General features: G+C 42.9%; 1 protein-coding gene across 2 annotated transcripts in view; it reads left to right on the top strand.

The window, feature by feature from the left end:
* The window catches only part of VWA8 (von Willebrand factor A domain containing 8), a 342,943-nt gene that overhangs the window by 292,684 nt on the left and 33,047 nt on the right, over positions 1-17,212 (top strand). For both annotated transcript variants that reach the window (XM_055335701.1, XM_055335702.1), the window contains 3 exons: positions 3,964-4,072; positions 7,264-7,420; positions 13,864-13,972. In XM_055335701.1, the coding sequence (XP_055191676.1) occupies positions 3,964-4,072; positions 7,264-7,420; positions 13,864-13,972 (375 nt within the window). The remainder of the gene's footprint in view (positions 1-3,963; positions 4,073-7,263; positions 7,421-13,863; positions 13,973-17,212) is intronic.

The following is a 17,212-nucleotide window of genomic DNA, read 5'->3' on the forward strand; positions in this document are numbered from 1 at the left end:
AGAGGTCTCAGCGCATACATCACTTTGTATCAAAGGTTGTAAGGGTCCAGGGCGCCTGAGTGGTGTAGTCAGTATGTATCCAACTATCCACCTCTTGATTTTAGCCCAGTTGGTGATCTCAGGGTCATGGGATCAAGCCCCACGTCAGGGTCCACACTCAGCCTGAAATCTGCTTAAGACTCACTTCCCCTCAACCCCCTCCCCCTAAGATAAATCTTTTTTTTTTTTTTTAAGTGGTAAAAGTCCATGATATTTGTGGTTTGGGGAGTATTTTGATCCATTTAAATGAATATAGTAGTATCTATTTCAGTAATTGGGATGACTTACTTAATCTCGTTCTAGGTGAAACAAACCCTCAAAGGAAATGCATTCCAAATCCTCAAAGCATACTTCAAAGTATTCAGCAGTTTATCAACCTTTAGAATGACCAGTGGCTCATGTCTGTCTGTCCCCAGGAAACAAGCTTCCTCAAAGGATAGGCCTTCCCTAGTATCTGTTTCAGTTTCTCTCCTGGGTTGGACTGTCTTAGACTTCCTGCCTGGTACTTTTTATGAACCATTGTCAATTCATGTAGGAGATGCCCTAAAATGCCTTTGAAAACCCTTTGGCAGATGTACTAGAGAAATATCTTCCTGTGAGTATAACGACATTCATAAAATGACACAAAATTAGATAAACTTCCCAAAATGTTTTTGTTTTGTTTTGTTTTTAAGTAAGTGTCCTGGAATTCTGTGGTATATGTCTCTGGAATAAATCAGGTTTGGGCTGATGATTGTTTTTGTCAAGAATTTGTCAATTTTGAAACATCTCTAGGCTCCCATTTGGGATTGACTTATGGCTGCCGTGTTGTTGGCAATGTAAGCAATGCCATTTCCCGGCAGATGGCCTGGGAAGACACAAGCGGCAAAGAACATACCAGTTCCTTTCTGCCCAGAAGTTTCATAGCCAATTTTCTGCTTCCCTGTTGGCCCATTGTAGGTGTCTTTGCAACTCCAAGAGCATGATTTCAGGGGTCACAGAAAGGGGCAATTTGAAAGGCTTCTTTTGTCTTGTGCCATCATTTTTAGTATTTGTTCTTAAACATGATGCTCATAATAGGTAGTCTTATAATGCCGTCATTGCTCAGACCATTTTTGGCACTTCATCTTTTAGGGTGGGCCTAAAGCAGAGTCACAACTCTTATAAGCAAACTAATCTTATTATTATATAAATACACGTGTTTGGGGTAAAACCCCAAATTGATCACCTTATTCACCAGATTTGGAATCAGAGCATCCCAACAGTAGGTGGAATGGTAGAAATCATTCAGTTCAACCCCCTTAGTTCCTGATGAGAAAGTCGATGGCCAGAAAAGTTAATTGACTTGCCAAAGGGTACATAACGAGTTAGCAAATAGTTTATACAAGAAATCAACTCTAAGGATCCTTTGGCTGTTGACTAAAAATCAAATTTAGTTTTAAAATTAAAAGAATTTTATTTTTTTTATTTAGTTTTAACACATAGTTGCCACCATTAAAGATATTAAAGAAGTCTAAAGAATAGACTCCCCCAGAAGCCATCCAGAAGTGTTTCTGAGTGGTGACACGATTGTCATAAGTGCATCTTTTAAAAACCCTATATTATCATAGTAAATATATCTCCATTTGTAAGTTCCATTGTATTTGGAAAAGCCAATTAGACTATAGTTATAACTTTTATATAAGTTTCTTAAATTAGCAACAGAATAAAACCCTATCCGAGTTCTTAAACATTCCTTGTTTTTCTCATTTCTCAAGGAGAACATCTCAAGGATGCTACAAAGAGCTCCAGACAGTATCTGCTGGGCTGAGGCAAGCTTGTCCTTGTGCTGTGCAGTCCAGTGAAATAGCCACTACCCACATGTGGTTATTTAAATTTAAGTTTTAGTTAATAAGTAAAATTTAAAATTCAGGACCTCAAGTACTCAGTAGCCACAGTGGGCTAATAGCTACCATATAAGATACCATAAATGAAAACATTTCCATCAACACAGAAAATTTTATCGGTTAGTGCTGGTCTAGAATTCTTACAGCCAGTATACATATTTTAATATTTTAATCTCTTACATTACCTCTGGAGAAGTTAGAAAGTGGTGACAAGTTCTGGAAAAGTTTTTTTTTTGTTTGTTTTTTGGGGTTTTGTGGTATTTTTAAAGATTTTATTTATTCATGAGACATACAGAGAGGCAGAGACATAGGCAGGGAGAGAAACAGGCTCCCTGCAAGGAGCTGGACGCAGGACTTGACCCAGGACCCTGGGATCATGTCCTGAGCAGAAGGCAGATGCTCAACCACTGAGCCACCCGGGTGCCCCTGGAAAAGTTTTTTAAATGTTTATTTGTTCTCTAAATGTTTCTAGCTATTCTGCATAGTTTAATTTTAAAAAGGAGAAAATATTTATTTTCATCCATTTTTAGAGCCTGATTATGTGAGTGGAATTCATATCAATTGTCATGTCCTGGTTGCTAAAATTTTCTTAAAGTATGCTAAAATTGTGGCCAAAACTCCGTTAATCTTGCCAAAGCTATTGGCAGACATCTCTCTATTATGTTGTAACATTTGAAATTAGTCTGGACATAGACAAGGCAAGTCATGTTGAATTCATTCTTTTTTTTTAAGATTTTATTTACTTATTCGTGAGAGACACAGAATCAGAGATCACAGGCAGAGGGAGAAGCAGGCTTCCTGAAGGGAGCCAGATGCGGGACTCGATCCCAGGACCCCAGGATCACAACCTGAGCTGAAGGCAGACGCTCAACCACTGAGCCACCCAGACATCCCTGAATTCATTCTTAATAGTCATTTCATTTGTAAAGATTCTAAATTACTTGTCCACCTTCATTAATTCAGCATCCAGAATGAAAGGGCAGGTGCAAACAGGGAATGGGTCGGCTCTAAAGACTGACCTGGCATCAGGCTTCGGGGCCATCTGCAAGCCTCCCTTCTCCACCCTAAGCAATTAGAGAGCAGTGACCAGTCCTCCATGGCTTTTGTAGGCCCCGTGGTACTTCACATGATGTCCTGCCAGTACATCTTCTAGAGGTCTTATTAGCAAATAAATGGATATTTTATCTGATCTGCCCTGGAAATCATTACATTTGACAGCGGGCTCATAGGATTCATGAAGTGGGACTCCTTCAAGTTCTTTTTATTGTGGAGTGTTATCTACTGAACTAACTTAGTAGGACTGGAATTCTCGGGTGATTATCAGTCATTTTGATGAATCTGTGCTGAATGAAATTAGGGACCAATGAGCCACAGGCTCTCACGGAGGAGGGCGAAAACGCAGCTTCTTCTGTTTGCCGCTGCAGAAACAGTAAATCTGGTTTTAAAATAAAGATGAATTAGGAAAGCCTACAAAACACCATAATAAAATTAGAGAGGCTTGGGAGAATAAATGAGGGGTTTTTCATGTCTGTGTGTAGGCCACTGAAGCACACATAGATACATTTCCTGTTTTTCTTTTCCATGTATTTTATACAAAGTATTTCTCAGAAGACTGGGATTTCTTTAAAAATTAATTTTCTTTGCAAACGTGTATCTGCCATTACTCGGCTGGAACAGCTGGGCAGTGATCCTTTTCAACCATCCAGAGTGTCAGCCTCCAGTGAGATCCACTTTCCCTGCGTCTGGTGGGTGTTGTGCCTTGTGTAAATGCCCGAGGCATGTCCTGCCTCAGGAGAATTCTGAAACTGTAACTCAGTCCAGTTTCTTTTTTTTTTTTTAAGGAATTTTTTTTAATTAAATGTTTCCTTCCCAACAAAATGGATATTAAATATGATGATATTTTTTTTTTTTTTTGCGAGACATTGACAGCAACCGTTGTGTCCTATAGGCCTGAGGTTATAAGATACCTTAAAGATTTGGGGGAAAAGAATTCTTCCTGCCCTAGAGTTTCTGGTGTTGGTCATGAGATAGTGATAATGTCTCAATTCTTCATTTGTAGATCACGATCCACAGAGATAGTGGCAAAGACGTGAGTTCCCCCAAACACGGGAAGGAGGACCCGGACAACATGCCCCACGTGGGCGGCAATACTTGGGCTGGCGGAACAGGTTGGTAGCCCTGGCATTCTCCTGGGTCGAGCTCCCCGAGGCCCCGCAGGCCCATATAAACTGCACACCACCCCTGAGAAGGCTCAGGGACCCTCTGTCGTCTCTGCGACCCCCGTGAGTCAGGTGGACTGTGCCTTTCACCCTGTGTCCCAGCATGACATCACACGTGGAAAAACCCTGGCACTGGGAGTCCCACAGACTCTGCCATCCTGGGCCCCGAGACCATTCTGAACCCCCAACCTTGCTACATCAGTAAGAGGGGAAAATATTAACTACCTTACAAGGTGGTGATGAGGATTAAACAAAATCATGATCATCAAGTGCTGAGCCCAGGACCTGGTCTGAAGAATGCATGCGTTGTAAATGTTAATCCCTTCTTTTAAATTCCGTGCCCTTGGCATGCTGCCTGCAATCTATAGTAGATTCCTTGTTGACCAGCTGACTTGGAAGAGGAGTGGGCCTTGCCTTCCACATCTCAGAAGTGAGTATGTGGAGGATGCAGGATTTTGAGATAAGAGAGTTGGTTGCAGTTGGAACCGGTGGCTGTGGTCTATTCCTTCCTCTTGGCTGCCTGACGGGAGCATTGTTCCCATGCCTGCTGTCTTCCTCCTTCCTCGGCGACAGCTGAAGCAGACACATCTGCTGGGCTGCAGGAATAGGGCCAGACGGTGTGCGCACTGTCCGATCTTATCTTGGCCAGGAGCAGTGCTGGCACGAGCTCCGTACTTCGCCTTCCCTTAGGTTGGTGTGTGCCTCTTGGCCTTGACAGGCTCGGGAGGAAATGGCTTTCTATGCTGAGACAATGTGCTATCACATAGGCCTGGAGACTTCTTGCCTGTTCTGTTTATTCATCAAGCATCAGCTTTAAAGAAAGGGTATTTTTAGAAATGTCCTTTGATCTTGAAATTAGTGTCAAGCCAGCAAGATTAATCCATATGGAATGCATTGTGGAGTGAGGTGGCCAGATGCAGGTCTTTCCCAGCAGTGGGCTTACTCTGGAGCAGAGGTTCTTGCTTTTTATTCAGTTTGACTCTACTAGTTCACCTCTGTCCAGACTGAAGGCCCTGCTTTTGTTTCCCTTAGCCTTTATTTTTCCATCTATTGGATCTTTTTGGCTTCAAATTCTCTGTCATTCTCCCTCAGAATTCTCTACGTGGAACTTAGCACTGACTCAAGTCACTTGATCCCTCTTTCATCATCAGAGCGCCTCCTTTGCTTATTTTCCCGTATCTTTGAAGCTGATTTAGGATGCCCAAGGTTAGCTTCAAGATTATGCCTTGAAGTCTAGAACCTCTGACCAGCATTTTCATTTAAATAGTACAAATTAAGGGCTCTCGGAAGTAAACGTCACGAAGAACTCCCCACTCATGCCCTCTCCGCCCCAGTGCAACTTGCCACACGGGCTCCTGGGACCCATGCTGAGCATTGTTCATACCACCTTCTGAACAGTTGTGGGTGTTTTTCCTCTACACCAAAACTGACATCATCTCGGCTCCCAGGAAGCCTTAAGTGCTAATCCATGACCCCTATGTACCCCCACCCCCCAATGCCTGAGAGGAACTTCATTTAGGAAGGGAATCATCCACAGAAACAGCTTTTTTGCCTCCATCGCTCACTCATTTTCCAGTTACTGGGCCCCTCTGCCTACAGGCTATCCCTGAGTGAGAGCCAGCAATCACACACATCTAAGAAGCAATTTCCCACCACTGATTTCTAAATAAAAATGAAATCAGATGTACTCCAATCAAAGGGTAAACAGACTATTATTAATAGGCTCTTCTCCTGGTATTTCCCCAGAGGAAATGACCTACCTGGACTTTGGTAAGGGAAGCAGTGCGTGCTGATTTCCTACCTTTAGTTTATTACACCAATTATGGCTCCAAAGGAGAAAAGATAAATGTGACATAATTTAACTGAAGCCTAAAAGCTTTCAAAATTTCCACTTTATTAAACTTAGAAATGACCTTATTCTATGTGACTGGAAGTTGTCTGAATAATAATAGTAAGAGCAGCCGCTTATAATGTAGTTCTTACTTTGCACCAGTTACCGTTCTAAGCACTTTAGTCTCGTGACAATGCCAAGAAGTAAATAATATTAGCGACTCCGTTTTACAGAACAGGAGACTGAGACACCATGAAGTTAAGGAACCTCCTTCAAGGACACACAACCTAGCGCACGGACACAGGATTCAAATTCAGGCAGTCCAGTTTAACTATACAACCCTCTGCTACGTAACACTAGTCTCTGATACAATGATACAATATCCCCCCCCCAATATTGAATTCTCGTCTAAGTGCCCAAGATACGTGTGAATGAACAAAAGAAACTGCTAGTATTTTAATCATTATAAAAGAGGTAATAAACTGGTAGCTCAGAGGCCCAGGCTAACCAATATATGTATTTGGGGGTTCAGCAGCACAGTGTTTTATAATAATTTGAATCTGAATGTATTGAGACAAGGCAGGCTTTCTCTAGCTAGCCAAAGTCCTCGCCACCTCTTACAGTTTTATCTACCTGGACTTCCAGCTGTTTAATTTATATTTACAACATAAACGGTTTACACAGGGTACACTTACAAGCATGCAGACTTGGGCTTATATTAGGAAAACTGTTCTGAAGCTGACAGTCTCTAAGGCTGCCTGTATCTCTATCCTAGCTGTCTCTCTCTTACTTTAGGGAAAAATAAAGTAACATGTGAGGGACAAGGAGTGTTGCTCATTTAATTAACAAACACATAACAAGTTATCTGTGGTGTTCAAGCCACTCTTATAGGTGCAAAGGTATACAAATGTGTAAGATACAATCCCACCCACTAATTAATGAGACCAGAAAAAAACAAATATTAAAAAATAATAAATAGTGGCCAAGAGCACTCCCTGTCAGGTGAGGAGGTGCCCTGGAATTTGGACTGACCCTTGAACTATGGGATAAACCCTGGCTGGATAGAGAAGAGAAAGGACACCCTAGACAGGGGGATCCCCTTTGTTTCCAGAGGGAGGTCATCTGAATATTGAATTACTAATTAGGTGCAGTTAACGTGCTTCACGGGACTGCTTTCGAGCCGAGATCTGACTTTTTGTCTTGTTGAATGTGGAGTCCCTGTCAATGGGTGAAGGGAGGCCTTGAAATCCAGGCCAACGAGCCTGTGGCTTTTTAGACTCACCACTGGATTTTTGTGGCTTCTTTCCAGGAGGAAGAGACACCGCAGGGCTAGGTGGCAAAGGAGGTCCCTACCGGCTGGACGCAGGCCATACCGTGTACCAGGTGTCCGAGGCTGAGAAGGACGCAGTTCCCGAGGAGGTCAAGAGAGCCGCCAGAGAGATGGGCCAGAAAGCATTTCAGCAGCGGTGAGTGGGCCACTGCCTGGGCATGTTGGCCTCTGTGGCCGTGGGGTGGCCAAGCCTGAGTTGCCCCCCAGCCCTCACATTCTCCACCTCCCGCAGCACAAACAGAGACCCCTACCGCCCACCTCCCCAGCACAGACAGCCAAGCGAACATAATGCCTTGTCCTTTTTGCTTGATGTATTAAATGCATCGATCCCATATGGCTGAGTAGAAAAGGGAGCTGAGCCCATTAGAAAGGAAAACCAAAGATAACAACTATTAGGAGAAATTAAAGTTCAAGACCCTCCATCCATATCCCTTCTTAGTCTCCAAAGGGAATTTAGAAAAGTCTCCGTGATGTTCTCTTCTTGCCCTCAGAAATCTCGTGGATGTATGTGGGGACGGGACTCGTGAACACGCACACTCACACTCACACGCTCACACACTCAAGTGCTGCAGTCACGTGGTATGGGAGCTGTGCCCCCTGCCCCATACAGACAAGCCTAAGGTAGGTGAGGTGGGGCCTGAGCTGAGCCAGGATTTGGATCTGCCAGGAGGGGTAACCTAAATGAACAGAGGCCCCAGAGCAGGATGAGCGTAGTGTCTGTGGTGGAGAGAGCCAGCTGGCCTCCCCAGGATAAAGGGTTCCAGCTGGGGTGGTGGGGAGCGAGGTTGAATGTGGAGTCCCTGTCAGTGGGTGAAGGGAGGCCTTGAAATCCAGGCCAACAAGCCTGTGGCTTTTAGATGATCCAGAACCAATCTGGGCCACTTGGATTGGAACCATCTAAAGAATAAGAATCCGCATGATGCTTTCGCTAGACATCCACATGTGTTCCGTAGCCAAAAGCAAAAAATACCAAAATATGGGCAATATCTCCTTCAGGATTGAGGGAATCAGTGGTGCTTTGGGAGGCAGATTTACACCATCATGCCCAATGGAAGGGGCTGGGTGCCATTGGAAAAAAAGCATGCTCCAGTGTATGTGAGTTATGAAGTTCCTCCCACGTAGAACATCTGGTATTATGTTACACGCTGTGCTTACACATCCTGCAAATAAACAGCACAGAACAATAGGGACAAAAATGCGGGCCCCTCCTGCCCCACCCTCAGGAAAGCCTGTAGGACCCTCGTGTACCCAGCAGGTAAATAAGGCAAGCCTTTTTGCCTTTCCCAGCCTTTCTGCTGACTTCCCTGGAGACCTGAAACTATTTATTTATGCTCACTGTGCCCACAATTTTTCTTCTGGAGATGGGTGACTTTCCTCTCTCCTTCTCGGAGAGGGGACAGATAACTGTTAGAAATGAAAGCAATTTAAATTTCTCAAAAAAAGGTGGAAGGAATGCTATATGAAAGAACTTGTTAGGATTCAAATACTGTTCTACATTTCATATAAACAATAAAACATCCATTTAGGAAAAGAACCAGAACATTAGATATGCATCATTCTCCCCTCCCTGACTAACGAGCTCCTGTTGTTGCCATGCTCAGAGGGGTCTCAATTTTGGCACAAGGAGACAAATAGAGAGAGTGCTTTGATACACATAGCACATGGGGAGGCAGAAAGACCTTTCAGTGGTGCTTGAGCACAAGTATACAACCCCTTTTGTGATTTCCATAGTAGGGATAAGGAACCTGGTTCTATTAACCACCAGCCTGCAGGGAAAAGATGTCAAGGAGCATTTATAAGGCAACTAAATTTAGTGGTTGTGGGAAAGGAAAGGGAAAACATGGGGAAGAGAGTAAGAAAAGCATACACCTCTGTTAATCACTGCAGAGAAGAATCTAGTCCAAGTAAAAGAGAAGACCATATGGTGATTGAAAGACAGGAGGTGAGCAAGAGTATGAGAAAAGAGAGAAAGAAATAAAAACACGTGGAAATCCTGAGAAGTTCAGGGCATAGCAAAACAGAGAGCAAGGTGGGTGCTTTCTACTTTCCTGTAGTAATTACTCCTCTTTGGTGAGTGTCCAACTTAGTACTGCTAAAGGCTCTCTCTTAACGTTATGTATTATGAAACTTTTCAAACATAAATAAAAGGAGAGAGACCCAGAGAGAGAACCCGATGGACCTGCTCTCCCAACTTCAAGAAGAAAAATCTGGCTCCACTCCCAGTCCCCACCCCTGGATTGTTTTGAAGCTAATCCAAGATGTCCTGTCTTTTCATTGTAAATATTTCAGAGTAAACCTCTGAAAGGTAAGACCCCCTAAAAAAATAAAAACACACACTACGACTATCATGTCTTTAAAAAGTAATCGTTCTTCACTATCATCAAATAGTCTAGTTTTAAAGCTATTTTGCAACTCTCGATACATGTAGAATGAGGTCATTTATGCTTTTTAAGCTTTATCATGGCCTATACCTTTTCTCCATGCTTCTTCTCACTCTTTCCCCCTATTATGTTATTTGTATTAAGAGTTGATTGCTTCTCCACTTTTAGTCCCTTGAGGGCAGGGCATTTTGTTCTCTACTGTAGCCCCAGTACCTCGAATTCAGTGCACTCATTCCACACTAGTGGAATGAATAATGCACGCATGAGTAGCAACGCTTTATTCACAGATTGGCTAATACTTAATTCAGAAACTGGCTAAAACCAGATTGGGTCAGGGGATGGGTGAAATGAGTGATGGGCATGAAGGAGAGCACTCATCATGATGACTAATATAACACTGTATATTAACTAACTGGAATTAAAATAAAAACTTAAGGGACACCCTAGGTGGCTCAGCAGTTGAGCATCTGCCTTTGGCTCAGGGCTTGATCCCAGAGTCCCGGGATCGAGTCCCACGTCGGGCTCCCTGCATGGAGCCTGCTTCTCTCTCTGCCTATGTCTCTGCCTCTCTCTCTGTGTCTCTCATGAATAAATAAGTAAAATCTTTAAAAATAAATAAATAAATAAAAACTTTTAAAAAAAGAAAAGAAACTGGCTAAAACCAGACTGACAGCCACACCCAGCCATCTGCCTGGAGGTCCCCCATATTGCCTTACGGAGCCTGACGCTACTGATAGGCTCTTGTCATCATCAAAATGGCCTCTAGTTAGCATTCACTTGTATCTGGATTCTAGTTTGATGCCTCTTTCTGTACATCAAGAATTGATGATACCGTACAACTGAAACTAATATTATGCTGTATATTAATTAACTGGGATTTAAATTAAAACTTTGAAAGATTGATTTGGGAGGACTAACAGAGGTAGACAATATAAGACCTGCAGAAAGCAGGGCAGAAACATTAAACCAACAAACTATGAATGAAATCGATGGTGAGGTACTTTTCCATGCCTGAAAGAGCATTTAAGGTGGGCACCAGCTGGGGAAGTTGTACCTACAACCATTTGTAAAACTAATCAGCCTTACACAGTAGATCTCAGCTTATGTTTGTTTTCCTCATAACTGATCCAAAATTATAGTATTTAAGGCTGACCTATAAGAAAAGTAAAATGAGAACCAAAATTCCCAGACTCTTACGTAACAATAAATATACCCTTTAAAAATATACCGTGCCAACAAAATGCAGTTAGTCCTCATAGATTACTAGGATGTGAAGCAGCTGTGCCCTGCAGTTTTGATCAGGGTTAAAGCAGCAAAAAGACATATTTCCAGCTAGTTTTGCGGGCTTGAGAGTATTAACACCGGGAAGCTTATCTGATCCAGAGGCTAAAATTTCCTATTTTCTTTCCCCATTCCCTGCTTCGGTCTTCATCTTTCAGAATTTATCAGCTTTGAACACCTTGTAGGTGATCTTTCTGAAAGCTGACACAACCTGGAATATGATTTCCAGATTTCTTCATAATTACAACAGTATGTGGTGTGCTTTTGGGTGCAACATGATCGTGCCTGAGGTAGCCCTATAACTGGAGCTGATTCTCATCTGACTACAAAGACCAGTCTGCCCAAGGTGACTTGCCAACTGCCTGACTCCTTTCTTGACATGTGTGTGTATGTATGTGTGTGTATTTTTCCCCCTGCTAAGGACAAGCTGTATTTTTTTTCTAACCTCCCTTTGGAAAAGTACTAATCTCCCTTCTTTGGGAAAGAGCATATTAGCTTCCCATGAATGAAGGGGGGAAGTAGCATATCCTGCAATGTTCCTGGTGCCCAGCTTCTGTCAGCCTTGACACTTGAGACATAACTTAATCTAATGAAAATTTATAGAGAGGTTTAAGAGATTGCCAAAACCAAACATAAGAGGTATTGTTAGGAGGTCAAGTCCCGTACACGTATTCCGAGCTGTTCTTCAGAACAGAGTAAATTAGATTTAGAAGGGCCCCTTGGCATGTCACCTTGGGAAACACCATTCAGCTATTATTTACCTTTTGATAGTCAGTGTTTTCAAAGTGCTACCTAACAGCATTTATTGAGTGCTACCAAGTGCCAGGCATTGTGCTAGATACTAGAAATTCACAGAAAAAAAAATAAGGCTATTTCTTCTCCCAGAGGAATAGAAGAGAAACTATCGATGTGGTAAATGTATTTTTCATGAAATTTTTGGTTTAATTATACATACACACATATGCATATGTATTCATTTTTGTGTACTCGATCTCAGTGTAAAGCATATTTCCTTCTGTGGAAAATAAAATTTGAAAACATTATGAAACAAGGAAACAGACTTCTCTAGTAAAAGCTATAACGTGCAGAGGTTTCGTAGTAGGTATCTGTAGGAAAGGCATGAATGGGAATGATCAGTTTTACTGGAGGGATCGAGCAGGATTTCATTGGAAATCCTTCCAGTGGGATCTTGAAAGCTGAGTTGGTGTTAGCTAACCCTTCCAGGTGTTAGGGCAGGAACTGCAGATCTGCCCATGGCCATAGAGACCTACGGTTATGTGTTTCTAACAGGCCTCCAACACTCAGCCCTGTGATGGCTGGATTCTCCTTAGCACTTGGCCTGGCTTGGAGGAATAGAGACCATTCATTCTCATTCAGCATTTGGGGTTTCTGTTCCACTCAAGATGATAAATCTATATTTGAGATAAGAGTTTCAGCTATGGACCTGGGATCCATACTCCCATACTCCCAACACTGCACGCATGCATACACGTACATGCACATGTGCACAGCAGTTTAGAAGCCCATGCTATCGCTGGGCTTTGTATATATGTGTTCATTATTGCCTGTCCTAGGATTGGCACCATTACATTTATCAAAACTTACCGAAACATGATCAAATGTAGTATATTATGGATACAACCCTGTAAAACCCAAGAGAGCCTCACTTTGGGAAGGTGAATGAACCTTCCTCTTAGGATTAGTTTAAGATGCCTGAGTCTTACTTTTATTTCAGTCACTCATTTCACTTCATTTTGAGCACCTGTGAAGTGCTAAATATTCTGAGATCGAGAAGCACAAAGTGCTGTGAGAACACAGAAGACAGACCTGGGATCAGTCCAGGCTTCCTGGAGGCAGTCCTCATGGATTTGAGTCCTGGAGAGTAAGTGAGAGTTCTAGGCAGAGGGGCAGAGAAAGGAAGTTCCTAGTGAAGGACAAGCCCAGCAGGAGCTCGGAGTGGTGGGTGTGCGGTGTGTCAGGGAACTACGAGTGCACTGGTGGGGCTGCAGTTGGAAGCCAATGAGGAAGAGCGACAAAAAAGGAGCACTGCGCGCGATCCCTGGGTGGCTCAGTGGTTTAGCGCCTGCCTTCCGCCCAGGGCGTGATCCTGGAGTCCCGGGATCGAGTTCCAAATTGGGCTCCCTGCATGGAGCCTGCTTCTCCCTCTGCCTCTCTCTATCTCTCATGAATAAATAAAATATTAAAAAAAAAAAAAGGAGCACTGCGCCAGCAGGATGGAACTTCAAAGCCACAGTAATATCAAAACACAATTATCTCATTAAAAATACACAGCAGTTCCAGAAAACTCTTATATTCTACCTAACGACACATTCAATTACATTCCTGGGGCCTGGACTGTTATCTTGGTCAACCCAATATCTGTCCTTGGTCTCTAAAAGCAACCCACAGACTCTCTTCTAGGAACTTGCCACATGAACTGACCAGCTGCCAACACCATGACACGTCTGTGGGCTATGGCAATGGTTTGCTAAAGAGCTGACTCATTGGCTCATGGGAGCCAGTTGCGCACATTTCTTTCCAAGTCAGTGCTCCGTGATCTTCCTGTTAGTAGCTTGGAATTGATCACCGTGAGACTATTGACCCTACAGAAGTCAGCAAATACTACAAATCAGGGCTTTTTGTTGGTTTGGTTTGGTTTGGTTTGGTTTGGTTTGGTTTGGTTTGGTTTGGTTGGTTTGTTCTGGAAGGCTACTTGTTCACCATTTACCAGCCCACTGCTGGACATTTTCTTCCTTCGAAACTCCTAGCTAGAAACATTACTTCTTGCCTATTCTCCTTCAAGGCAACCTCAATTACCTAAGACCTTGCTACAGTTCTAGCAGCAGATGAATGGAAGCAAAAGACCACATCTACATTATTTCAGCTGTTATCTTTTTTTTACCCCTTCTGGTTTCAGGTTAAAGGAGATCCAGATGAGTGAATATGATGCCACAACATATGAAAGGTTCTCAGGGGCTGTTCGACGGCAGGTGCACTCCCTCCGAGTCATCCTGGATAATTTACAGGTAATCCTCCAACAATGAACTAAGAAAATAATCTGGGCCCAAAGCTGGACCCACCCCAAAACTATTGGAGAAAGTTATCCAAACCCTAATCAGCCGGTCAAAAAATATTCATGCCAAAATGTTTGTGCAAAACTCTGGATCACTCCATGGCCTTCTTAGGTGAGTTCTCCAAGGAAAAATATTTGACCACACCTGTCCAATCAAGGAAGCAATAATTTGACCAGCAACCCTAGAAGACACTAGATGTCCTGATTCCCCTCATTTGAGATCTGTGAGTATCCCACCTTAACTAGAAATTCACAGAATTGTCTTCCTACAAATCATTTTATTGTTACGGACTCTGGAGACAGAGGAACATTTTGGATCATCCAGGCTGTGCATTCTCTGTGTCTCCTGGCATCTCCTCCTGTGCTCTCCCAACCCCTACTTTGCCTGCCTTTTTTCAGTTTTTAACTGCGGTTGTCTCAGAACCAGTTAATATTGCTCTTGTCCCTTAGAATACTGATTAAGATGCTTCAGTATTTCCCAAGCAAAGACCTCTTATTTGGAGAATTTGCTTTGGAAAAAATCCATATGCAAATTGTGTGAAAAGGTAACATGGAATGATTGGATTTTTTCCAGTAAAGACACTCAGTTACCAGTGCTTATCTCCCTGGGCATTGAGGGCACCTTCTGGGTGGGCTGTGATCTCCAGGGTAAGGCAAAAGGTGAAAAAGAACCAAAGTGGGTGGTTCACAGGACGTGAGGGGCGATGAGCGGCAGTGCTTATTGCGAAGACTGAAGAATGAATGCTTTAGTGAGTGCCCATTTCTTAAGTTTGTGATACTCACCAGACATTAGGGATGGAAAAACAAAATGCAGTCCCTGCCCTCAAAAGAAGGAACCCAAAGACAAGTAGGCAAATGATTTCTTACATTCTGTAGAGAAGTATGTGCACGATGCTACGGAATGTACAAGAAGGTCTTCATGGAGAATATAACACTTGAGTTCACACTTGAAAGATGCTGAGGATTTTTCAGATGGTTGAGGAGTCAGGGCGCTCCAGACACAGGACACGGGATGTACAAGTGCAGGTTATTGGGTGTGGCTGGAAAAAGCATGTGTGTGGTAGAGAACAGTGGCAAAGAAGAAGGCTGTCAAAGTGACAGAGGCCTTGGGGCACCTGGGTGGCTCAGTCAGTTGAGCATCTGGCTCTTCGTTTCAGATCAGGTCATGATCTCAGGGTCGTGGGATCAAGCCCCATATGGGGCTCCGTGCTCAGCAGAGAGTCTGCTGGAGACTCTCTCTCTTTATCCCTCCTCTCTGCCTCTTCTCTCTCTCTCTCCCAAATGAAAAGATAAAGCTTTAAAAAAAAAAATTACAACCTGGCCCTGGATTCCACGTTTCCATGCAGACAGCACTGGGTTTTACCCTGGTTACAAATGGGCCATTAGATTATTCACAGTACCAGAGAGGAATTCGAGAATACATTTTTAATTGAAGGAATGAGAATCCTCATCTGATCTTGATTGGTATTCATTGGGCACCAGTCTCTAGTGACTTCTACAAACATCACCACATTTAATCCTCACATCAGCTCTTTAAGATAAATGATACTATGTTCACCAGATCAGCCAAAGGAAGAATAGGTTGACCCATTACTGTGACTTCTTCAAGTAGGACACCAGGTAAGCCTGGGTTCGAGTTAGAGTTACCATTAAGGAGTGATTTCTACTAAAATCCACAGTAATGAGACCAGTATCAGAAACAGTGTCAGGTTTCGCATTCTGCACTCCAAGAGAGATGTGAAAAAAAAAAAAAAAACTGAAAAGGGCTCAAAGACAAGCAACGAATACAATTAAATGGATGAAAAACAAGAAATTGGCACATATAAAAAAAAAACCGTAAAGCAATCGGGGTTAATAACTTTCTAGATATCCTCAAATAGAGTCACTAATTATTTCAGGGATGTTTTTATTCTCTTCTTCCCTGGAAATCTGAAAAAGAGAACCTGGGTTTAAATAATAGCAAGAAAGAGTTTTAAGATATAAGAAAGGGAATAAAAATGATTTAATCCTTGGATGAGAACCTAAAACGGATGTAGAACTACCATCTCTCCAACTCTTCACAGATGATACGAGCATTTTAATAATAGCAAGCATTTACTGAGCAATTGCCATGTGCCAGACATGCCACTAGATGCCTTGCGTTATCAGCGGCATTATCAAGATCTCTTCTATCATCGTCGTCGTCATCGTCATCCCTTAGTGACTAATTGTGCCAGCTCTGGAGCCAGACAGCCTGGGTTCTGTAAAAGGCTATGACAAATAACAGGGAAGTTATGCAGATTGACTCAGATGATACATGTAAACTGTTTAAAACCATGCTTATTAGCGCGTAGCATTCTCTACGGAAGAATTTGTTTCCTTGTTTACTTCCATGGTTTTTGCTAATACTCATCAGCCTGGACTGCAAGCCAGACACCCAGTCACGTCCTTGACGTTCACTCATTGTGCTGGTGAATCCTTATGATAACCAGTAAGAGTTATTTTCTCCCTTTGATAGATAAGGAAGCTGAGGCATGTAAGTCATCTATTTTCCCAGTCTTCTGAAACGCAGCTATTTTGTTCCTGCTTTGTACGCGGGGAACTGAAGGATAGAAAGATGATGTGACTTGTCCTGGGTCACACATGTGGTGAAGCAGGTGTCTGAGCCCAAAGCTCGGGTCCCTATTCTCTTTTAGGCCTCTGCTATCTGCTGCCAACTGTACAAGTCTATGGGAAGTAGCCTTCTCGCATATACTCGTCAAGCATTTTGCATCATTATCCAGATGCCAACATAGCATTTTCAAGTGTTTCCCTTATTGAATATATATAGTTCTTTTTTTTAATCCACAGAAGTGCTATTCTCAGGTGGGCCTTCTAGTGCTCCATGTAGAGAGAGTGATTGCTTGTTAAAAAAACAGCTACTGGCCAAGGAGAGACAGAGCCTTGGATGGAATATGAGTCTTTAGTTTGTAACCAAAACAAGAAGGCTTTGTTTGGTCCCCTTTTCGCCATCGTCTGCCAATCCTGTGTGGCTCTGATTGACTAATAGCTCCCAGCTGCCTTGAGGTTGCTGTGTAATCCCAGTAACCATGGGTGTTTCCTTGGTGAACAGCAGAAAGTCTGGCCAGGAACTAGCAAATCATCATTTGAGATGACTTCTCAAAGTACAGCTTCAAGCCCACGCACTGATTCCGGGTGACTGGACTGAGATGTG

This window comes from Nyctereutes procyonoides, unplaced genomic scaffold (genome assembly GCF_905146905.1).
Source record: "Nyctereutes procyonoides isolate TBG_1078 unplaced genomic scaffold, NYPRO_anot_genome, whole genome shotgun sequence".
NCBI classification, from domain to species: Eukaryota; Metazoa; Chordata; class Mammalia; order Carnivora; family Canidae; genus Nyctereutes; species Nyctereutes procyonoides.